General features: G+C 38.3%; 2 protein-coding genes across 2 annotated transcripts in view; one reads left to right on the top strand and one right to left on the bottom strand.

Annotated features, from left to right (window-relative positions):
- The window catches only part of itpk1b (inositol-tetrakisphosphate 1-kinase b), a 45,087-nt gene extending 31,926 nt beyond the window's left edge, over positions 1-13,161 (top strand). Inside the window, exons 6-11 of the mRNA XM_008400067.2 lie at positions 5,057-5,155; positions 5,240-5,280; positions 6,459-6,624; positions 7,914-7,981; positions 9,057-9,219; positions 10,453-13,161. Of these exons, the coding sequence (XP_008398289.1) occupies positions 5,057-5,155; positions 5,240-5,280; positions 6,459-6,624; positions 7,914-7,981; positions 9,057-9,219; positions 10,453-10,733 (818 nt within the window). The 3' untranslated portion in view covers positions 10,734-13,161. The remainder of the gene's footprint in view (positions 1-5,056; positions 5,156-5,239; positions 5,281-6,458; positions 6,625-7,913; positions 7,982-9,056; positions 9,220-10,452) is intronic.
- A 701-nt stretch (positions 13,162-13,862) lies between these two features.
- plk4 (polo-like kinase 4 (Drosophila)) lies at positions 13,863-23,002 on the bottom strand. Its single transcript, XM_008400065.1, has 15 exons — positions 22,802-23,002; positions 21,756-21,851; positions 21,386-21,481; positions 20,511-20,625; positions 18,885-19,815; positions 18,715-18,803; positions 18,166-18,422; positions 17,608-17,712; positions 17,425-17,527; positions 16,493-16,642; positions 16,188-16,416; positions 15,526-15,628; positions 15,315-15,452; positions 15,132-15,238; positions 13,863-14,208 (listed from the first exon to the last, which is right to left on the bottom strand). The coding sequence occupies exons 1-15, from the start codon at positions 22,829-22,831 to the stop codon at positions 14,097-14,099; spliced, it is 2,661 nt and encodes an 886-aa protein (XP_008398287.1). The 5' UTR covers positions 22,832-23,002; the 3' UTR covers positions 13,863-14,096.
- Positions 23,003-23,579: the final 577 nt, after the last annotated feature.

Genomic DNA, 23,579 nt, shown 5'->3' on the forward strand with positions numbered 1-23,579 from the left:
AGCTACGTGTTAGCGGCATAACGTCCAATCTTCAAGTTCGGCCCGCGGGGATTTTACTGATTGGTGATAATTCCGGGTTTTCATCGTTTTTGTGGCATTATACGAAGTTATACGAATGACCGCCGCGATGCCGGGAGTTCGGCAGCCTTTCTGCTCCGGAGCTGCTGGTTGAACGGCGGGAAGAAGCTGAGGAGGATTTCTACAGGTGAGCGGAGAGACTGAACACGGCGGGCGGCTGAGGGTTGATGCTTACAGGGTAAGAGCAGCTTTACGGACGAACCGCACAATAAACTTATATCATCCCGGTCTGAACAAACGGGAGGCGGAACATGGCTGGTAGATGAGTTTCTGAACGGAGGAGCCGTAAATATCCCGTATTGCTACAAAAAAGTAACTGGTAGGGAAGCTCAAATGTGGAAAAAATAGACTGATGTTGATATCCGACAGTAACACTAGTGTTATGGAAGATTTACCAATATTTTATTTCATAATTGTTTGTATCCGATTACTCGATTAATCGTAAGAAAAATCTATAGATTACTCAATTACTAAAGTAATCGTTTACAACAGCCCTAATTTAGACTTTTATATCAGCTTTTACCAGCTGACTACCATCAGAAATTCATCGTCTAATCAATGTATCGATCACTTTGTTGCTTGTTGCTGATGCATCTGCAGATAAATGCCATTCAGAAATCAATAAAGGGAAATTTAACACCATTTTCTCCAAATGCTTAAAAAACGTGAAAAAATTGAACAAAGACATATGTTCAATTTTCAATAATAAAAACTCAACCAGGTAAATGTTTTGAGCACTGATGTCCTGAATGTTGTAAAAACTAATGAAAAAATCTGGAATAAAAAAAAGCAGTAAAATGTGACTAATTTAAAAATGTATTTTTATTTTTGTCACTTTTTAAGTTAAACTAACCCAGCAGTGAGTCCTGCTGGTTCCTCTGCAGCAGCTTCTCCGGCTCAGTGGGATTCTGCTGACTCTGGTATAGTTAAATCCCCAGAGCTGGACGACCCCGGCTTTAAACCCGCAGCTCACAAAGGTCATCACCTCTCTGTTGTGTTACAGGTGTGCCTCAAACACACAGATGAGTCTGGGGGTGTACTTACTTATTCACTGCTTTCTATAAAATTCAAGACAGAATTTTGACTTAAACTGTGATTTTTTTTTGTATTTTCTGTTATTATCTACGACAAAGTCAGAATATTACGGGAATAAAGTTTAAATAAATAATATGGGAATATAGTAGAAATACTATGAGAAAAAGTCGTAATAAATAATCATTGTATTACCAGAATAGTCATAACAGCTTCACAAAAAAGTTGTACGACTTTCTTCGTTTTTTGCTGTACGACTTTTTGTCGACCGACCATCACTGTATGAGAATATAGTTTAATATTGCGAGAGAAAAGTTGTACGACAAAAAGTCATAATATTATGAAAATAAAGTCAGAGTGCTATGAGAAAAGTCATAATATTGTGACACAAGAATAGTCATAATAGGAGAAAAAGTACAAAAATAAAGGTGTACAGCAAGAAGTTGTAAGATAATAAAGGATTAATACTAGAAAATATTCTTAATATCAGTGATTACAGAAACTAACTATTGATGCTTTGGTTTTATTAAAACTTTATTCTGTTAATTTTACGTCTCCTGTTGGTTTTGTTGTTTTTATTCTGCTCATATGACGTTTTTATAGTTTCTCAGAGTCTGTCCTTAATATTCTGTTGTAATTATCACCTGTTTATTCATTTTGTTTTTAAAAAAAACACTCAGTTTTCACAACTTCTGCTGTTTGTTGCACAAAAGCAGGTCAGGCTGCGATGTTTGGTTTCATCTGAGCGAATATTTACCTCGTTTAAAACGCGCGTAGCGAGCAGATAGATGCAGCGCTCTGGATCCTGTTCACTCCTGCTGGGAGCTCCCCGCTGCAGGAATTGATGCAAACCATGATGTAAACAGGCTTTTATTGTCGTCTGCTGGAGATAAGACGGAAAGAGGCCGAGCGTTGGCCGTAACGGGCGGCTGACAGACCTGATGACTTCTTAATGACAGCGCGCCGGGCGTGCAGTTCCTCCTGAAACGGTTGCATAACCGCAGGGAGTTCCAGTCAGTCACAAGCTGGCGTGTTTAATGGTGAAAACATTTAAAACAATAATGCATGCATGACTGTTTCACCTGCCTGTCACATGAGTTCAGCTGTTGAAATGTTCATGGCAGCAAATCGTTTCTGGTTTTATCTGGAACTACATCGTTTCTTCTTGAGTTTTATTTTATTTTTACTCAGATATGAGGAACTTAAAAATGCACCAATTAGATTTTATTTTTTTATGCAGCCTGTTCTTTTGAAATGAAAGTTTCGCCTGTTTTGGGGGCTTATATCCCAAACCTTTATTTGATTTCTATTGAGCTAAAAACTAGAACAACTGTTTTGCTACAATCAAATTATTTAGGTTTAATATTTTTATCTGCTAGTTTTAAATGTTTCCCAAGTTCAACACTGTATTTTTAAAGCTGCATTTTATTTTAGTTTGTTTAGCTTCATCTGAACAAAATGTGACAAAATGTGTGAAGTCTAGATTTTTGCAACTGTTGTTATATTAATAATAATATTAACTGTTATTAAATTAAATGACATCAGATTTATTTAGTGCTTTTCAACTCTACCAGCCTTCTAAAAGACTCTTTATACTGAAATCAGTCATTTCCATTCATGTAATTAGTTGTTAGTTTATTTGTTTATTATTGGTCTCAAATCTTTCCTTTTAATAAGAGTTTAATACATTTGCATTGATATGTTTATATACCATTAAAAACGTAGAAAAAGTCTTATTTCCCCACTGTTTCCTCTACATATGAACCAATAAAACTCCTTGTGTTTAAATGTGATAACGTCTTAACGTTTCTTTTATTTGTTTATATTTATTTACGATGTTGAAACATGTTTGAAGAGACATAAAATAACTTTGAAGCTCATATTTATATTTAAATATATTTGATAGAAAAGTGGAACTAAAGTTAAATTCAGTTTGCAAAAACGTTAAAAACTCACATCTCAATTTTGAATGGTTGTTGCAGATAATCACGATTAATTATTAATATCACAAATTTATTCTGTTAATGACTGACTCAAAACAAGAAGCAATAAACTAACAAAACGGAGTCTGGCATTGACAGGACAATAAGGGAAGTTAATATAATAATTAATAATGAAAGTGTAGCTTCATAAGGCAAGTTATGAGTTTGGAGTTTGACAAAATGAATACATTTTTAAATCTCAGTTGATTAAACATTTCAAAAGCTCATCTACTAAACCAGTGGACTTGGTTTTTGAGAAGACTACTGATTTATTTAAATAAACCTGTGATTAAAGTTCATTCCCGCTCGATCCAGAGGCGTACTATCGGCTTTTTAAAGGTTGTGATGACAGCAGTGAAATGTGTGAGAGGTCAGTTTCCACAAACATTAAGGCTCCTGTAAAGTTGTTCCTGCTGCTGGACTTGATTTTCCAGTCACACGTATCACTCATGTTGGCGACATGATCTAATGATGCAGCTCCCTCGTCACTTACTAAGGTTACAAATGGCTTTGTACTCCAGGCTAAATGTTTTGCTTGTTACCTGTGTAGTTTGAGGCAACATATTTAGCTCGCTAACTAAATATTTAAGCTCAATCTTTATGTGCCAACTAAATCATTGTTTTATGCCAAAGCTTAATATTTAATTTGAAGTTAACTATTTAGCATACTAACTAAATATGTAGTTTGAAGCTGAATATGTAGTCTGCACTCCTCAATATGTAGCTTTCTAACTAAATGTTTAATTTGAAGCTAACTATTTAGCTTGGTAACTATTTAGCTATCTATTAGTTTCAAACCAAATATTCAGTTTGAAACTAAATAGTTTGAAGCTAAATATTAACCTTGGTAACTAAAACTTTAGCTATGTATCTAGTTGTTTAACTGAATATTTAACTTCCTAGTTAAATATTTATTTGCAAATTAACGATTACCGTATTTTAAATACTATAAGGCGCACCGGATTATAAGGCGCACCTTCAATGAATGGCCTATTATAAAACTTTTTTCATTTATAAGGCGCATAGAATAGACGCTACAGTTACGGTTTCCACCTGTTCCGCAATACGGGACGGGATTTGTTCCGTACTCTACAAATGTGGATGTACAATAATAAAGAAGTGGCCCCCTAGTGCTTTATATAGTAGGCTGCCTCAGCCATTGTTTCACTCACGGTGTTGGTGTTGTGATATTGTGCCCAACTGCTTTCTGGATAACACAAACCAACCGACACGCTGCCGCCGCAGTCTCTGTCTCTCTTCCCCCCGGGCTTTAAATGTATAGGGGCTGGTCCCTTGCTAACCCTAGTCGAAGCACCCGGATGAATATCTAAAGCCACTTTGTTGACATATAGAATGTCAACAAAACAGTCCGACTCGGGTCGGCGAGGAGAGCCTTCTGTGACTGGGCCGGGGCGTGACCGGACGATGGTCACCCGTCTCCGTTGGCGCACAGCATGTTGGTGGAGAACGTGRTGCTAAATGACCTGCAGACGACCTGATTATCAGGTCGGTAGGTAGATAGGTCAGTCAAACTTTATTAACAAACCAGTTTTTTGACAACTATCCCAGCATGCACCGCGCACTTCTTCTACGGGCGAAAATGAAGTCGGCGGCTGCTTACCGTAGTTGCTAGACCTGTTGTGGCTCAATATTGGTCCATATATAAGGCGCACCGGGTTATAAGACTCACTGTTGGCTTTTGAGGAAATTGAAGGTTTTTAGGTGCGCCTTATAGTGCGGAAAATACGGTAATATGGAGAAAAAAATGACTTAATAAAGCTCTATTTTTTCTCTTATGACAGGCTAAATAACTCAAATTATAGCTTCAGGTACTTAACTCAAATTATAGCTTCAGGTACTAAATATTCATAGGCGTGGTGAAGTTAGCTAAATGTTTGTGGTTATATTTTCTGGTATAATCTGTTTCCTCATGTCCCTCTTTCTTCTTCTTCTGTTTTTGTTAGATGAGAGGATTTGCTCTCCTCCCTTCATGGTCCTCAACACGGAGTGCACCCCGGACGTTCTGGAGCAGATCAAGTTGCAGGGTCTCACATTCCCCTTCAGTGAGTCTCCATCCTTTTTCCACGATTTTTATGAACTCCGCTGGAGATCCGTTTGAGTTCTGACCATCTGAATTTCCTCCATAGTTTGCAAAACTCGTGTGGCTCATGGCACCAACTCCCATGAGGTGAGAAGCTTTACTTCCTGTAGCCACTGGAACACCATTAATGGGATTGACCATTAACTCAGTTCAATCACCAGAATGAGATGAATGAAACCAGCAGCATCGTTGCTCCACTTTTGGGATGCAAGTTATAAATTAATTAATTAGTCTAAAGATGACTGATCCTGTCAATCAACTGATTACTTGATAAGCAGCCATTTTCCTAAAAACCTGACTTTTCTACTGCATAAAAAGGGCTGACCATCGTTCCACGTCATAGAGGGTTAAATTTTTTATAATACACTGAATAAAAAAAAACATTTTGTGTATTAAATAGTGACAAGATAATCAGACAAAATTTTTTTTTTTTACTTTATTAAATTTAAAGATATTTATAAAATGTAACAACAAGAATCTATTTGGTTACTGAATAGAAAAATATAAAATGAAAAGATTCAGAGTACACAAAAATTAGATTCAAGTAAAAGTGAAAAGTATCCATCAAAGAAATTACTTAAGAGTAAAAAGTATTTGGTAAAAAGTCTACTCAAGTACTGAGTAACTGATCAAATTATCAATCATTTCATGTTTAAAAGTTACAAAATCAAATGGACCAAAATGACAATAATTTATTAAACAACAAAATCAGGCAAACATTTTTTTTCCAAATCAGTTTCTTTCAATAAAAACCTATAAAACTTAAACAAAAACTGCAGGTGTGTTTCCGTGTCTGGTGAATTTTTGGTTTAAACATGTTTTTCATTCAGTGGGTAGAAAATCCAGAAATGTTACTCAAGTAACAGTACAGATAAAAAGTACCACACCACATCTTCGTAGCAAAAAAGTCATTTTTGATGAAAAGTTGACGTGTCTTTGTCACGTAGCGCTTTTAAAGTGAAACTTAAGGAGCTTTTTGCGTGTTTATATTTCAAACAGAACCGTATAAAGTTCATTTTGAATCCCAAACCGGACTTTGTTACTGTTTACCGTTCTGGCATGGCCGCCATCTTTGTTTCTGTTCAACTGTTTGGCTCCGCTTAAAACGACCAGCGGCGCCCTCTGCTGGAAGGCGGCCAAACTACAACACTGAAAGAAGGTCTAACAGAGGCTATTAGTCGGATTTAATTATAATCTAATAAGCCATTAAAATGGCGAACAGCGCTGATGTGGGTTCAGGTTTAACATTTTTCCTCTCTCCTCAGATGGCCATTATCTTCAGTGAAGAGGACCTGAAGGACGTGAAGCCTCCGTGTGTGATCCAGAGCTTCATCAACCACAACGCGGTGCTGTACAAGGTGTTTGTGGTGGGGGACTCCTACACTGTGGTGGAGAGGCCCTCCCTGAAGAACTTCCCTGCTGGGCCTGCAGGTGAGAAGCGGCTGAGGAGTCCAGAGGCGGCGCACATCCACACCGGTCCGTCGGTACATTCTGCTCTGCTTGCTCAGATCACCCAATAAAAGCTCATAAAGCAGCTCTGAATGTCCCTGCGATTACAGCTGTTGGCCTTTTAAGGGCTGCAGCAGCTTTTAGCCCTGCTCAGAGTAAACACGGCTTTTCCTCAGCAGCAGGTCAGAGCCTCAGCAGCAGGGCTGTCCCCTGGACGGATGGCTCCCGTATTTGCATGTTGCACATTAGAGGCCCTCATGCAAAGCGTTTTCACATGCAGTGTAGTAAGCTGCTTTGTTTGTCATTGCACACAGACAGTTACGTTCAGTCTGAAGCAGGATCCTCACTGGGATTGGACCAGGTAGACACTGGGAGCCATCTGAGCCCTCAGAGTGATTTTAAATAGCAGAAATTTGGCTCAACTGCACAAATAGTTTTCTTAAATGCTCTGAAAGTTGATAATAAAAAGTAAGGCCGAAACTATTAATCAGACTAATCGTTAACTGGAGTATACAGTCAACGATTAATTGGCGATTAAAAATTCAATTTGGGGATAAAACCTCACAGCAACAATTAATGCAAAAATAAATATACATTTTGCCCCACAACAAATATTAAACTTTGTTCTATTAAATATTTCCTTATTCAGTTTATTATTTAGCAGGTAAATTCATGTTTTTTAATATTTAGATTTGAAAACGTCTCATTGTTTTGTGATCCATGACGTTTTTGGTCTGCATTGCAAAACATTTAGATCATTATGAATTTAGATTTTTTCCTTCACAGCTTCATAAAATTGGAATAAGAAATATATAAAAACAGAAAAGAAAGTGAAGGTTTAAAATGCAGTTTCATCCTTTCATCACAGTTCCTCCTGCATTACGCAATTTCTGCATTTCAACACCTGGCTGAACTTTTACACTTAAAAAGCTCACTTTGCAGATTCTTCTTTAAAGCACAGTTTGTACATTTTGTGAATATCATTTCCCCCAAGCAGCTGTTTTCATGTTTTGTTTAGCATTTAAGAACCACATTGTAACATAATGTCATGTTTTTGTTTTGTTGTTGTTTTTTTGTACTTTCTGAACAATTTGATGTGTCAAATCAAACACTAACCATAACCAGCTACATTTAACAAATCTATATTTTAAATGAACTCACTTTGGGTTCCTGTGTGACTCGTTGTAACTGCTGGCCTCTGCTGCCACCTGCAGGCCGGGATGTGAAACTCATCTTTTGCTTTTCTGTGTTTCTTCTTCTGCGTCTTTCAGAAAGAAAAGCCATTTTCTTCAACAGCCACAACGTCTCCAAGCCCGAGTCGTCTTCAGACCTGACCTCGGTGGGTCTCTGTGTTTCTTTATTCAGGGTTCGTACGGGCGGAAAATCCTTGAAAATCCTTGAATTTCAATTAGGTGTTTCAAAGGGTTGGAAAGTGATTCATATTCAAACTACAGTTTTGTCTTGAAATGCAATCTAACGTTTTATTAAAAGCCTAAATTTGGCAAACGTTACTTACAGTTAAAACCAAAAGGACACATTTATTTATTTTTATTTTTTTTGTTACAGTCTGAAGTTAAAGCTGTTTTATATATATATATATATTCCGTTTCAGATCAGTTATAATTACCCAAATTATTTATATTTGCTAAATGACAGAAAACTTGGCAAGAAATTTTTTGGGAGATTTTTTTTGCAACTTTCTTTTAATATTGTGTTTAAGCATTTAATTTGAACAGAAAGGTCATTTAACGTGATTTATTTGGATTGTTTCAGTGTAATTGGTATTTATTATTCCTAATGGCTCAATGACTTATTAATCATTTTGTATTTTAAACAAAGTTATTAAATTTGGGCTTTTTTTCTAAAGTTGGTGAAAGAAAATGTTGCCATATTTTAGTTTACAGAAATACAGAAATTCTTTTTTATTATTATTATTATAAATATTATTTTTATCTCCAAATGCAGTCCTGGAAAAGTTTGAAACCCTGCCTTGAAAAATGCTTGAACTTTCCTGGAATCACCAAAATCATTTTTATTTGCTAAATAACATAAAACTTATCAGGAAATTTATTTTATTTTATATTTGAATATTTAATATTCCTGACATCTCAACGACTTATTGATTTGTGTAATAGAAATAAAGGTATTCTTATGTTTTATTCATTTAATAAACTCATTTAAATTTGGGTTTGTTTTTTTAGTTAAATTAATGTTTTATTCTTGGACCAGTCAAAAGAGACATTTCAAAACTAAAATTTGGCTTTTATTTTAGTTTAGACTTTAATACAAAATAACAGTAACAATATCATATAATAATAAATTGAAACTACCTTGAAAAATCTTGGATTCTTGAATGTCACGGTATTAAAAGTGTAACACTTGTTGTTTTTTAACTCTCCTCCCGTCGGCCTCAGAGGGAGAACGTGGAGGGCGTGTCCCAGCCGCCCAGCGATGATGTCATCAGGGAGCTGTCCAGGTCGCTGCGGCAGGCGCTGGGCGTGTCCCTGTTCGGCATCGATGTCATCATCAACAACCAGACGGGTCAGCACGCGGTCATTGACATCAACGCGTTTCCCGGTACGTGCGGCTTCGCTCTGAATCATCTGTTTGGTTGTTGGCTCAGGAACTGGAGCGGCGTTTCGCTCTGCTGTTCGTCGCCTCAGCGATATTTTACCCTGTAGCCCGTGAACATGGGGTGTTTATGTTGCAGAAACTCGGGTTTAGCTGACAAATTTATTCTATCAATTATTTTGACGATTAATCGGATTTTTAAAAAATGGCAGATTCTTTTATACAATCATTGAAGAACCACATCTAGTCATTGACTTACACTCTAAAGTACATTTTGGTGAAGCCAAATCTGCTTTTAATTTCTGCTCTAGAACCAGGGCTTTAACGATTAATTGGATTAATTGTGATTAACCGATTATTGGAATAACCAAAATCTGATTTAGGTGCAGCAAACTTGAATTTTCAGTTGAAGTTTCTGCATCGTTTTACTTATTATAAAAGCTTAGTTATAAAAGACAAATAGTTTGTGTCATTCTTTGTGTTTTCCATAGTAAGAAAGTTATGTCAGTAAAGGGCTGAAACAGTTGATCATGATTAATTGATTATTGGAATTATCGTCAACTAATTTTGTAATCAATAAATTGCTAACCGGATTATAAAAAAAGGCCATTTTCTGGAAGAACAACACAGTCAGAGCAGTAATTAAGCCAAAGCTGTACAAATATATACGTTTTGCGTTTAAGAAAATAAGACTCTTGTCTGTTTGTGAATATGTTTTACTCAAAACTTCTCTGGTGCAAAAGCTTCACTCAGTTCAAAGTCTAAAAAAAATATCTTAAGAACGTATCGTTATCCAGTTATTGATCAATTAACCCAAAAATAATCAACTGAGCTTTTCACAAGTTGTCAGAAGTACTTTATTTTTTACGGATGTATTTTTTGTTACAAATAATCAAGCGTTCACTAAAGAAATATTAGATTATTACATTTTAAGCAACAATGTTTATTTTCTCATTTAAAAAAGTAATTAAATGGTTTGTTTGCATCTTTAATGTATTTCTAATATGCTACAAAATAGATTTAAATAAAAAATCTGCAGAATGTGCCATTTTCTTGTCCAATTAATCTTCAGAATTATCTGTTAATCATCACCATAATTGATTAATCATCAGACACAATCGATTAATTGATAACTAAAATTATCAACCCAATGAATATGATTTTTTTTTCCTGGTTTCTGCTGTTTTTTGGTCAAATGAGCCCCGTTTCGTCGTTTCCTGAGCGTTTCTCTGCTCCCAGGTTACGAAGGCGTTCCGGAGTTCTTCAACGACCTGCTGAGCCACATCAGCGGCGTCCTGCAGAGCCAGAACCCGGACTTCGTTCCCGGTGGCGACCAGCCCAAAGGCCTGGTGGTGAGCGGCGGCGGCAGTGGTGGCGGCGCCGGCCCCCAGGCGCCGTGCTGCTGCTGCAGCAGCGTGCGCGGGAAGGAGCTGCAGAGACTCGGCTGCAACTCGGCCGTGTCGCCCAACTTCCAGCAGCACTGCGTCTCCACGATAGCGACGAAGGCCTCCTCCCAGTGACTGAACCCGGCCCGGCCCGGCCCGCTTGATTCCTAAACAAATCACAGTGGTGACAGTAATAATAATAATAATGAAGATGAATAATAATCTGAGTAACTATGATGTTAATAATGTATCTAATCAAAAATAGGCCTTTTCCTCTGTGGTTACTGAAACTGTTGGTGATTGGGTGTAAGCTTCTTTCCTCTCTGCCTTTTTGTACATTTGGTTCTGTCCGATGAGACTGTATCAGTACTGTAATGTGAACCTTTGGGAACCGAACGGCTGAGTTCAGTTTCGCTGTAAAGAAACGGTCCAGGCGTGGTAGCTAACGGCGGCTAACGGCCCGATCCCGCCAAACGCTTAGACTGAAGCACATCCGCAATGCGACGGGTCGCGGTCCTGCGGGCCGCTGTCGGGTCAGAAGAAGGGAGTTCTTCTCAAAGTGCCATGAAGTTAGTTTGAGAGACGAGTTGAACATGCGTGATCACGTGACCAAGTTTGGTGGCGTTTCTGCAGCTGTTTGGCTCCAGATGTCGATTCTCTGCGACCACATTCCCCGTTTTCATATCTGCAGAGAAATTCCAGGATGATTTCCGATATTCCAGTGGATTGTCTCCTTAAACGAGCGTGTCACTTTAAAACGATAAACTAAAACATCCAGGATTTTCAAAGTGTGAGATGCCTGAGCTCCTCAGAAACATATCCATAAACATTTAGCCAACTTCACCAAGCCTGTTCTAAATATTTAGTATCTAAATCAGTTTGGTTTCTGGTGATTATTTGAAGTTTGGATTTTCATGAGTTGGATGTTAAGATGCTCTACTATGGGGCAATAATTGAGTTATTTAGCCATGAGAGCCACAAATTTAAATCATATTTTCTCCGTATTACCCATGAATTTATAAATGTCAGTTTCAAACTAAATATTAAGTTAGCTGCTAAATATTTAGCTTCAATTAAATGTTTACTTTGCCATCTTAATATTTACTCAAAGCAAATACTTAGTTTGCAAATTAGATATTTAGCTACAATCTAAATATCTAGATATTTAGCTAGCAAGCTGGATATTTAACTTCAAACTAAATATTTAGCTTTAAGCAAAATATCTGGTTTGAAGCAAAATATTTAACTTAAAGCTAAATATTTAGTTTGAGAGAGAAAATGAACTGGTTAAGTGGTGCTGGAAGACTTTCCCAGCTTCCCAGCTGTAGTTTTAAAAATGAATGATGCTTAGTATTGGTTCAAACTAAATATTTAAATTGAACTAAATCTAAATATTTAGTTAGCAAGTGAAAGATTTAGCTTTAATCTGAATATTTAGTGTGAAGCTACATATTAAGATTGAAACTAAATGTTTAACAAGCTAAACATTTAGCTTAAAACAAATATTTAGGTATTTGCCTTCACATTAAATATTTATATGAAAAGCTAAATGTTTAGCTTTTATTTGCCAAGCTAAAAATTGAGTGTGAAACAAAATGTTTTGTTAGGGAATCTAAATATTTAGTTAGCCAGCTAAATATTTCACTTCAAACTAAATACTTAATTTGAAACTAGATATTTAGCTTCAGCCAAAAGTATTTTGGTATTTAAGCAGGTAAATCACATCCAGGAACTTCAACAGATTTTCAGAAATCGATAAAATGTAGGACAGTTTTCTATTTGCCCTCTCGCACTTTGAAAACTTCTGGTCTGGATGATTTAAGGAGGAATCCGTTTTCCTGTCGCTCATCCTCTCCTGCAGAACTCCTGTCCGCCGCTTCGCTGAGCTCGGTTCTGACCCGGTTCCTCTTCCAGCTGCTGTATCCGTGTGAAGGGAGGAGGTCCAGCTCTTGTTCCCAGTGTTCACTGTGATTTTTTTTTTTTTTTTACTCCGGTTTGTTTATACTTTTGTCTTGACATCTAATGAGAGTAACTTTATTTTATTGAGATTTTATGGGAAAATGTTTTATATAAATAAACTGAGAGCAGTGATGTTTTTGAGCATATTTTACAGTAAAATGGCTCGCATGTTGATGATCAAATCAAACCAGAACCGCGGTTCAGTCTGTAAATGATTGCACTCCTCTGAGCCTGAATCCTGGAGATCATTCCTCCCATTTTCTTTTCCACTTAATTGTCTCTGCAGCTTCCTGATCAGCATCTCTCTGGGCCAGAACCTTTAAATCCATACCGGTGATCCGAACTACAGCGGAGTCAGGAGAATCTAACGCTTCCCTGTACTTCCTGTTCTTCACGGTGAAAATAATTTGCAGCCCAGACTGTTTCCTGCTCCCCGCTTCACCTCAATGTTTACTTCTTGGGTGTCTTGTATAATGTTTATATGCGCCGAGGCTTAATTCCATATAGTATGTTTTGTAAGAGTTCTGTAATTAAGATCCACAATTTTGACCTTTTTTTAATTAAAGGGCCAGTTCAACAGGCAAAAATAAACATGTGAAACCTCTGTTGTCTTAATATGGTGACCTGGTTTTGTTCATTCAGGTGTTTGGTTAGTTACAGGTGAAAGCAGAAGGTTTCTTTTCTAACTGAAGTTAAATAAAACCAAATGTCTCTTATTTTAGAATAATAAATTCAGTTCGTTAAATGCCAAATTTTACCACATAGCAAAATGTTAAACTTTTGGAGCCCAGAAATTAACTTTTTTTTTTTTTTTTAATTTGACAGTAATTGGAAAATTTGAAATCAATCTCAAAATGTTTGGGTTTTTTTTTCCTAGCCACATTTTTGACTCTTGGACCGCTGAAATGTCCTTGTATTTTTTTTTAAGAAAATTTAGACAATTTAAAAATGTGGGTGTATTGTAGCACACCCAAATTTGCTACAATACAAATTGTATTGTAGCAAATACAATACAATTTGTATTTGCTACAATACAAATTGTATTGTATTGAAAAGTTGAGTTGAAAAAAGCTTTTGAAGTTGTTTTTTTTATCTAGAAATTTTCAACTTTTCAAACTCGGAAATTTCCAACTATTTTCTAGAAAATTTCTGAAATGTTAATGTTCATACAGTGAGAAAGAAGTATCTGAAGTATCTTTTTATTCAGTATATATAAATGTCTGGTTTCAACTGTAGTTTTACTTTTACATTCAATAAAATATATTTTAATTATAAATGATGAAGAGAAAACCATTCAATCAGATCTCTAGTTCTCCACCTCCAGATGTTTATTGCATCACCAAATTCATGAGACAGGAAAACTTTGCAACACGGCTATTTAAGACACTATACAACATGTTATAAAAATAAAATCTTTTCATAATCAGTCTTCTGTACATGTAAAAAAAGAAAAGAGCAAAAATACAGACAATATTTACAGCAACTGGAGCGGCGACGATCTGGAGGTTGCTAATGCTAACGTGGGTTCTCTGCAGACGGCTAATGCGCATGCGCGTGACGAGGTGCCGGATTGGCCAGGAGGCCGAGGATGGTGGAGAGGCAGTGCAGCTTCTCTTTGACGTGTTCAGGCAGCTTCTCGTTCTCCTTGTACCTGCAGAGGAGATGCGCCTTAAAACCTGGGTTGTTTATTGTAAGAATGCAAACAATTGGTGGTAAATTGTGGTAAATAGATAAAAATAAGAATTCCAATCGATTAACTAATTTAACTAATGTCGTCCGCTTGGACCTTTGTTACTGTTGTTTCCAGCAGAGGGCGCCGCTGATCATCCGTAAGTGGAGCCAGAAATAAAAAGATGGCGGAACGGGACAGAGTACGATATGGGATACAAAATGCACTTGATGCGGTTCTGTTTTTAAATATAAAAACTCGACAAACTCCTTAAGCATCAAAAATACTTTGCGAGGATGTGGTGACACAAAAGCGTCAAAAATAACGGACAAAAATGGTAACATGATGCAGGGGGGAAAGAACATGGCGCCGCTAAGAACGGTTGGTTTTAGGGTTGTGAGTTAATTCACTAAATGGAGCAAAGATTTATCATCGCTTTAAGAGCAAAGACAAACAGGACATCTGTATGAACATTACTCTGTCCATGTGGAATTACTTTATCTTTTATTTTTCTTTTCAGCAATCTATGAGGTTTCTGTTATATTTTATAAATATGTTTAAGTTTAATGTGAAAGAAACAGAAATTTGTGTTAATACAGTTCAGTATTTAATACAGCTGATACAAAAATAATGTTAAAATTTAATTACCGGTATGTTTTATTTTAAATTCAACATTATGAAAAAAAGCCATTTATGTTGTGGTCTTGATATAAGAGAAAACTCATGTTTTTAAGAAAGTGGCCGCTTATGAACTAATCACCAACTCAACCTGCTTTAGACTAACTCATTAGTCAATAACTTACATCAGTGATTTATTGTTTAGAGAATGGAGGTGTTTCAGTCTAGGCAGGTGTGAGTTGTGCAGATTCAGAGTTTAAAACATTTAAAATCAGTTTGTTTCCCACCTGGTGACTCTGCCCTCTGCAGACGTGTAAGTGATGCAGGAAACCCCGGCCTGCACCACCAGCTGGGAGCCGTCGTTGAACTGGACCCACACCTCTCCACTCGTCAGCTTCAGAAACACAAACCCGACGCTTTAACAGCTGCAGCCACCAACAGATCACAGACTACCCTGATCTTTTTTTTACCTGGGACGCCCATCCGACGTTGGGCACGAATATTGACTTCACCACCTTTCCTGCGCTCTGAGCCGAGTCCTGTCGGACCGGGGAGCATTTCTTACTCAAACTGGCTGAGGTGAAATCCGACCCGTCGTAGGAAATCATCTGAAAATAAATAAGATCGTCACAGATCAGATCTGGATCTATTGTGGCTTAATGCTGAGCCGGCAACTCTTACTGAAGGAGTTATCTGTGGAGGTTTAGGAGGCGTCGCCAAATCAGGAGGAACCGGCCGTGACGGCGCCGACCCGGAGGGTAAAGACTCTGAGCTGGCCGGCCTCCTGCGAAGATTAACACAAAGAATGACACCTCAGGTGAAGAACAAGAGCAAGAAGGAAGAAAACAAGAACAAGACCGAACAAGAACAAAGCGCAAAATAAGAAAACATAAAGAGACTAAAACAAAATAAGAAGTAGAATGGAACAAGAAAGAAATTAGAAGGTGAAGAAAGAAAAGAATAAAAACAAAAACAAGGGCAACAAGAAGCAAAACAAAAGGAAAAAAACAACAATGTAAACAATAGAACAAGGAGAAGAAAAAGAAAAACAGAAAAAAACAACAGGACCAAACAAGAAAAACAGCAAAAACAAAAACAAGAAAAAAATTAGAAAAAGCAAGAATAAACAAAAAGAAAAAGGAAGAAGGAAAGAAGAAAAAAACACAAAGAAAATTACTAGAAGAAAAACAAGAGGGAAGAGAACACAAAAACAAGGAAAAAAGAACAAGAACAGAAAGAGAAAGAAAAAACAACTAAAACGAGAAGAAGGAAAGAAAAAATGAGAAGGAGAATGGGAACAAGAAGAAGAATCCCTCCATGCATATATAAAAGCGTCTCTCTACCTGCCGATGGTTATGGGGAAGAACGGGACTTTCTTGGCGCTCCGCTGCTCCTCCGCCGTGATGGCGGCCTCTAGTGACAGACACATGCTATGGCCTTCGTCGGACAGCTCCACGTAGAGCCGGCTCTCCGGGCTCAGCCCGCTCAGACCCACTTCTCCCTTCACCGTGTACGACTTCCCGCTCTTCTCCACCACTCGCACCAGCTCCGACGTCTTGTGGGTCTTTGCTCCTAAAAGACGGAGTCAGAGTCAGCTCAGCCGCTTCTGCAGCGACGGCCCAACATCTGCCCAACATCTGGGACTCACCGTCGTAAAAACAGACTTCCAGGTCCGCGTCCGGGGAGTTTTCCATCAGCATCACTTTGGCGAACTTGGTGTACAGAGTCACTTTAGGAGTTTTGGATTTCACAAGCTGCACAAACTTGGAGGCGTATTGGTACTTCTTCCAGTATTTCTCTGTGAAAGTTCACGAAGGCATCAGTTCAAACTGTTTTTAGCTGTAAAATTCAAGAACTTTTCAAGCACTTTCAAGGTAGGTTTTCAAACTTTTCCAGCACCAAACTTCATAGATAAGACAATACAGTTACAACTATACCTGGTATAATTTATTACCGTTATTAATACTGTATTGTGGTAATATTTTACATTCTACAGTCTGGATTAGGAAAATTCAAATCTAACAAAATGTAATGTTTAGAAATATCTCCCTCACACACCCTGCTCACCTAAATGGTCTGAAAATAAAACACAAATTTAACAAAAAAATCCCTTAATTTCAACAACATAATAAGGTAACCTTTATTTCAGTTACACAAATCAATAAATTAGTCATTAGTAATTATATCTATTCACTGAAATTATGTGAAGGTAAATTACCTTCCTGCTCAAATTAAATGTTTACACAATATACAAAGAAAGTTACCAAAAAAATGTCATTTATCAAATAGAAATTATTTTGGTAATTCTAACCAAGAAAAATTTAGTCTAATTTAACTTCACACAGTGATAAAAAATGTTTAAAAGTATTTTTATTAAGTGTATGAAAGATCTGGTTTCAACTTTAAATAATATTTTCCAAGTTTAAGCTTTAGATCAAACGTTAGATTGAACTTTATTACAAAACTGTGAAGTTTCAATCAAGAACTTTCCAAACTAAAGTATTTAAAACTCGCGTATAAACCCAGTAGTTTATTGTACTTATTTCCATTTCCTGATATTAATGAAGTCTGTTTGTTTACCTGGAAGGTCGTCGTAGCTACAGATGAGAATGTCCTCTGGGGGCGCTGGCGGCCGGTCCAGCACAGGTAACCCCTTCCCGCCATTGGGCTGGTATATCGTCACCTATGGCAGCAGCAACATCACCATGGTTACAACATGCTGAAAAACATGCAAATGGCTAAGCGTGTGTCGTGTGACCGCACCATGGAGCCATCGCAGGAAATCTGCAGGACCTCTTTAACCCTTTCCTGGCCGTTTTGGGATTTTAAAAGCTCCATGCAGACTTCACCTGTTTCCAGGATGCTCACCTGCAAGAAAGGAACAAGACATCACCATAAAGGTGGCCGACATGGACTTTATTGTTATCACAATTGTACTGCAATAAAATAAAAGATGATAAGAAAAAACTGTTTACTTGTTTTTCTTAGGTAAATATTTCATCACAGCATTCATACCGCCACAAACATATTTATTGTGAAAAACATTCTCCTCTTAAATATGCTTCTTGAAGCAACTTACTTAAAAAAAGTGATTTATATTTCTTAACTGCAAAAAGCAACTGCATTTAATAAAATTTTTAAATTTACTCTGGAGGAACAAAAAGTGGGCAAAGAAGCAAATAACCTTTCTGATCCGTTTTTTATTATTAAACATCAAGAACTAAAATTTATCGGAACGATAAGAATTTTGATTTGATTTTGATTTAACAATATGATAAATGCGAGTCAGAGAAAGGGGGAGAAAAAAGAACTTCAACCTACAACTGCGTTTTTGGTTTTCTGCCTGATGGGCTTCAGTCTGTGTGCACACAGAGGAGACACGACGTCTCTCAGAGTTTTCCTCTTCTGCTCCCTGCTGTGAGGAGGCTGGAAGTCTGTTCCCGCTGAGATCTCCCGGGACGATTCGGGATACGGCTGCAGACCTCGGCCCACGGGCTCGGACCAGGAGCTGTGGACCCCGGGGGGTCCTCTGCTGTGGAAGCTGCCGCCGCTGCCGTCTGTGGGCCTTGAGCCGGACCCTGAGGACACGACGACACTTTGACGTCACACTCAGAGGCGTCTGATGAACAGCTTCATCATTTCTAAAGAAAAACCCTTAAAATTTCTCTGAGGGAATTTATTAGTCCTGATTTAGCAAACACCATCATTTCCATCATTTGATCCAGGTGCGTTAAACCAGGGAACTAAAACACGCAGGGTGCCGGCCCTCGAGGACCCACGCTGGGCACCCCTGGGCTAAGCGTAACCAATTTTAACCTAATAAACCATTAATCCCGAACACACCCACAGATTAAAAAATCAAAGCTCTACCTTCACTGTTGAGCCAGTTAGAAACTCCGTCCAGGTCCTGATACTGGGAGGTTGGTGGGTAAACCATCTGAGCCGGCAGATATCCTGAGCTGAAACACAAAGTGAAATGCTTCAATAAATCCCAGTCTGAGACCCGAAGAGGAGATCCGACCAACAGACAGACGTCTTACTGTGCGGGCTGTTTGACGGAAGGAGAGGGAAGCCTGCCATGGTCTGAAAACGGATGAGGAGTGGAGGATGAGGGGAAGAGGGGCCGCCCCACCGCCGACAGAGTCTCCTCTGAATGGCATCTGCCCAGCTCATGCTGCGACGAGGTCAGCCCTGGTTCTGCAGAACCGCAGCGGTCCGATGAGTGAGCCCTCCGCAGGAACCTGGAATACGGCTGTCCGGTCTCTCCGAAGTGAGCGGCCCGTCCCCGGGACCCGTCAACGTCGTCGAAGCTGCTCGGCTGCCGTGGAGGAACGTACGTCATCCGGTTGGGCAGCGCTGGACCAATCGCGTGCTTGGTTCGCCGCTGGAGGCGGGTGCCGCTGCTAGCGGAAACGGAAGACGTGCACGCCGTCGAGATGGTGGCGATGCCGCTGTCGATGGAGCTGTCGTCGCCCAGCCTCAGCTCTTTGGTCCTGACCAGCAGGCTCTGGGTCATGAACGGGTGGTCCAGCACCGCGGAGAGACTGGGCCGCAGCGCGGGGTCCCTCTGGAGCAGCTGGTGGATCAGGTCCTGAGCCTCTAACGAAACGTGGCTCGGCATCTCGTAGTCCCCGAGCACGACCTTGGACAGGGTGTGTTTGACCGTGTCAGTGTCAAACGGAGGGCGGCCCATCAGGAAGGCGTAGAACATGCAGCCCAGTGACCAGACGTCGGACTCCAGGCCGTGAGCGCTGCGGGTGGCCACCTCCGGGGAGATGTAGTTGGGGGTCCCACACATGGTGAAGTGCTTTTCATTGGGCAGCTTGAGCTGAGTGGCCAGGCCAAAGTCCGCTATTTTAATGTTCATGTTGCTGGTCAGCAGCAGGTTGGACAGCGTCAGGTCGCGGTGCAAGATGCCGTGAGTGTGTAAATACAGCATTCCCTTCACGATCTGATGCATGAAGTGTCTGGCTGCAGAAACAAAACAAATGTTTTAACAATCTAACTGGAACACAGGCCTGTCAATATAACAAATATTGTCTGATGATAAATTGTTCCAGCAATTACTGCGATAAACAATAATATTGTTGTTTTGAGACCATTTTCATCTAATAATGCAAGTTCTTTCAGAGAACAATAAACTTTAATTTTGTAAAGAGCTCTAAACACTAGAACTGGAGAACATTTCAAATATCCACAATAATAAAGCGCAACAAACAAAAATGATAAATAAAACAGAAAGAAAAACCACATACAACAGAAACCATAAATAAAATGGATTTGGATATTTCTGAAAACAAAATTTCCTTTAAAAAAAAATCATCAGAATGAACATTATCGAGCAATTATATTTTTAATAGCTTATTGAGACAGGCTTCCTGGAACATATACTTTTACAGCTTAAAAATAAACTTATAAGTAACGAGGAGCTTGTTTTAAGTCAATAATTCCTTAACATCGATGAAGGTTCTAGTAGCACAGTCAGTGAAATAATCTGTATATTGAATTATTGACTTAAAACAATCTCTTATGTCTTTCCAAAAGTTTACTTTAAGTTAATTTTACCTTACTTTAAAAGCACTATGATATTCGAACTAAAAACTAGATTAAAAAGTACTTGGCAATATTGAGTGTTTTTGCAGTGAAAGAGAAAACTTGCAGCTCACCTTCATCTTCCGAAAAAGGCATCTTCCTCTCTTTCAAGTACCGACTCATCTCTCCGTTGTGGCACATCTCCAACACCAGATACACATAGTTGCTGTCCTCAAAGTAGTTGTAGAGCTTTAGAAAAAAACATTTTGTTAATCATTAATTCATCAAAAAATAAACAGCTCATCAATACATTGTATTGATGTTAAGCAGAAAGGTTGAGCTTTTTACATGTTGATGTTAGAAGTATTTTTAGCTGCAGATGCGTCTATTGCTACAAGTAATCAAGCATACATTAATGAAATATTATTTTTTTGAATTTTAGGCAGTAAAATTTTGATTTTCTTATTTAGCAAAAGGAACTAACTGCTAACTGTGCATCTTTTAACAGATTTTTAATATTGTATGAAAAAAGGTTTAAATGGTTAAATGTAAAATCTGCAGAATGTGGCCACTTTTTTTCCTACTTTTCACTGATAGAATAATTGATTACTAAAATCTTAATCTCAGATTGCTGTGTAATCCCTACATAGAGTTTCTCTGGATAATCCTGTGTGTAGTTCAGGCTGGTCACCAACTAAGAAAACTGTGATCTAAATATTTCTGAAGAAAAATTTTAGCTTTAAATTTTTATTGAATGAGATATAAGAGACATGTCCAGAGTTACTGTACGTAGAATAGGAGTAGCTACACACTGCCAGTCAACTGGCTTTCCAAAGCTTTCCAGAATGTGGCTGTTTAAAAAAGTAACAACGTAAATATAGAAAGAGTAGATTTAATCAAGTATCTGATTGTAATTCTCAGTCACAAACCTCACATCACGAAACTCTACATGAAAATATGGTATGAATTATTTTATTATACACTTATAAACTACACCTGCAAACATTACCTCAAGGATAGAAGGATGCTTCAGTCTGCAGTGAATCTCCACCTCATTTGTCACACGCTGGACCATCCCAGCTTTGTGCATCGCTTTTTTGTCGATCTGCAGATGGAAATATCACAGGTAATTATACCCTCTGCAACGGACTAACAAGCACTGTGGGACTGAGCTGCCAGCAGCGTTTGAGTCCAGGAGCTAATAGCCAATCTGTTAGACAACAAGGCGTTACCAGCCGAGAGCTTCTCTCTGGGTGGTTAGGGGACCAGGAGGAGCCCTTGGGAGGTAACTAAAGTCTAATAACCCAACTGTTGTAGTTTACAGTTCAACTGTCTTTTGCTGGCAACAGCTTGTATTTCTAAGACAAAAATTATCTCACCATTTTGATCGCAACCTCCAGTCCAGTCTTGACAGATTTTGCCCGGTAAACGCATGCAAAAGAGCCTTTGCCAAGGAGGGTGAGGACTTTAAAATCCTACAACAAGAAGGAAAAATACACAATAAATATAATATTTACAATATTTTGACTTTAGATGAATATTCAAAATCCTGCAGCAGGAACTTTACACGCATGTACCTCAATATGAACCGCTTCAAGGCATGAAACACTGTCCTCCTCATCACCAAAAACACTTGAAGAGAAATAATCTATAATCTGATCAAACATCAATGTCCCTCTAACCTGCGACATGTTGAATGCTCAAAGGAAAGGTCACTCCAGCAGCTAAGGACACCAAATCCCACCAACAAACCGCAACTGTCAAACACCTGACGCTGTCATCTGGCCAATCAAAACCTTTAATTATCCCGGCTTTCTCCCCGCTAATGAGGAGAACAAGCTGCCGTTTCCAGGCAGCTTGCTGTTTACAAACGGATGAGGTCCCTGGAGAACCAGGAGAGCGTCTTATAACCAACCAAAAACAGTTGGTTATAAGGCGCTCTCCTTATAACCAACTGTTATAAGGACAGTAGATCAGTAGATCTCTTGAATGTTAATATAATGCAACATAATATCAATATATAAAAAATACTGTTTATTATTATTACTCATATTACTCTTATTGCTGTTATTAGTTGCTATTATTATTAATGGCATAATACATTGTTATTGATCATTATAATGAAGTAGTCTCGATTTTGCCAACAATAACAACAAGAACGCCATAGCAATTTGTCGTCTACCACAACAGGTTAAGTTAGCTTGAACTGATTCCACCCTACTAAAATCAGTCCTGCGATTATAAATCACCATCTATTAAATTTGTTAAAATATTAATATCAATTCATAGACGTTTCCACTTAGATAAACGGTGCTAAGAATCTATTTTGCTGCGTATTTGAAGCGGTAGCTGCTGTAACGCTCGGTAGGTGCACCACCCCCCAGTCAGCGCGAGCTGCGTGCGTTAGCCTAACAAAGGGACCCACCTCGATCTTGTCGCCGATTGAAACGCTCATCCTGCCGGATTTCGATCTCGCAGGTCAGCGCCGGTTTGTAAAAATGATCCTCGGTCGACAGAAATCATGGAGCCCCGGAGTAGCCGCTCTCAGAAGGTAAAGAAACTTAGTGCTCTCGTTCCCCTCCAAAACTCTGACATTTCTTCCATTTTGAAAATATCCGCCCGTTACTTTGTGTCTACGTCACATCTACGTTTCTTGGCAACAATAGTCTAGGCCACGCCCCCATTTAAAGGGCCCGTACATTATTATTGAAACGTCAACCCTGCTTGAAATCTGAGCTGAATGGCGTTATTGTTTCACGAATTCATGCATAAAACGTGAATAAAGAGAAACAACACGGTAAATTACTAAAGTTTTTATATGCAATTGCATCATAATAAACTAGAATGACTTCAAAGAATTAATATATTTCTGCACTTCAAATATTGTATATAAAAAAACAATAAAATTACATTTACATGAAAAGTCTCATAGTGTTTCATGTAATCTTTGCTCTTTTCTTTGAACATACTAGGGCTTGGTTATATAAGAGCAGTTAATGCATAAAGCTGTAATAGTGGAAAAACTAAAACCAAGCTGTTCTAACTGATCCTAAGCTCCTTTGAATAGATTTTGTTTCTAAACTTCTCATTCAAAGCTATTAAAATGCTTTTGATTTTACAGTTGTTGTTGTTGTTGTTATTGGAGAATGAAGATGTTGATATTTTGTTTGGAGACAGTTCTCACTTGCCATGAAATGAGGCAC

Source organism: Poecilia reticulata, linkage group LG22, assembly GCF_000633615.1.
Source record: "Poecilia reticulata strain Guanapo linkage group LG22, Guppy_female_1.0+MT, whole genome shotgun sequence".
Taxonomy (NCBI): domain Eukaryota; kingdom Metazoa; phylum Chordata; class Actinopteri; order Cyprinodontiformes; family Poeciliidae; genus Poecilia; species Poecilia reticulata.

Coding starts and splice junctions, on each gene's coding strand:
- plk4 (XM_008400065.1), bottom strand. CDS start 22,831: ATGAGCGTTTCAATCGGCGACAAGATCGAG. Junction 17,713..18,165: donor AGAAAACCAAAAACGCAGTT/GTAGGTTGAAGT, acceptor CCTTTCTTGCAG/GTGAGCATCCTGGAAACAGG. Junction 16,643..17,424: donor TAGCTACGACGACCTTCCAG/GTAAACAAACAG, acceptor GAACTTTCACAG/AGAAATACTGGAAGAAGTAC.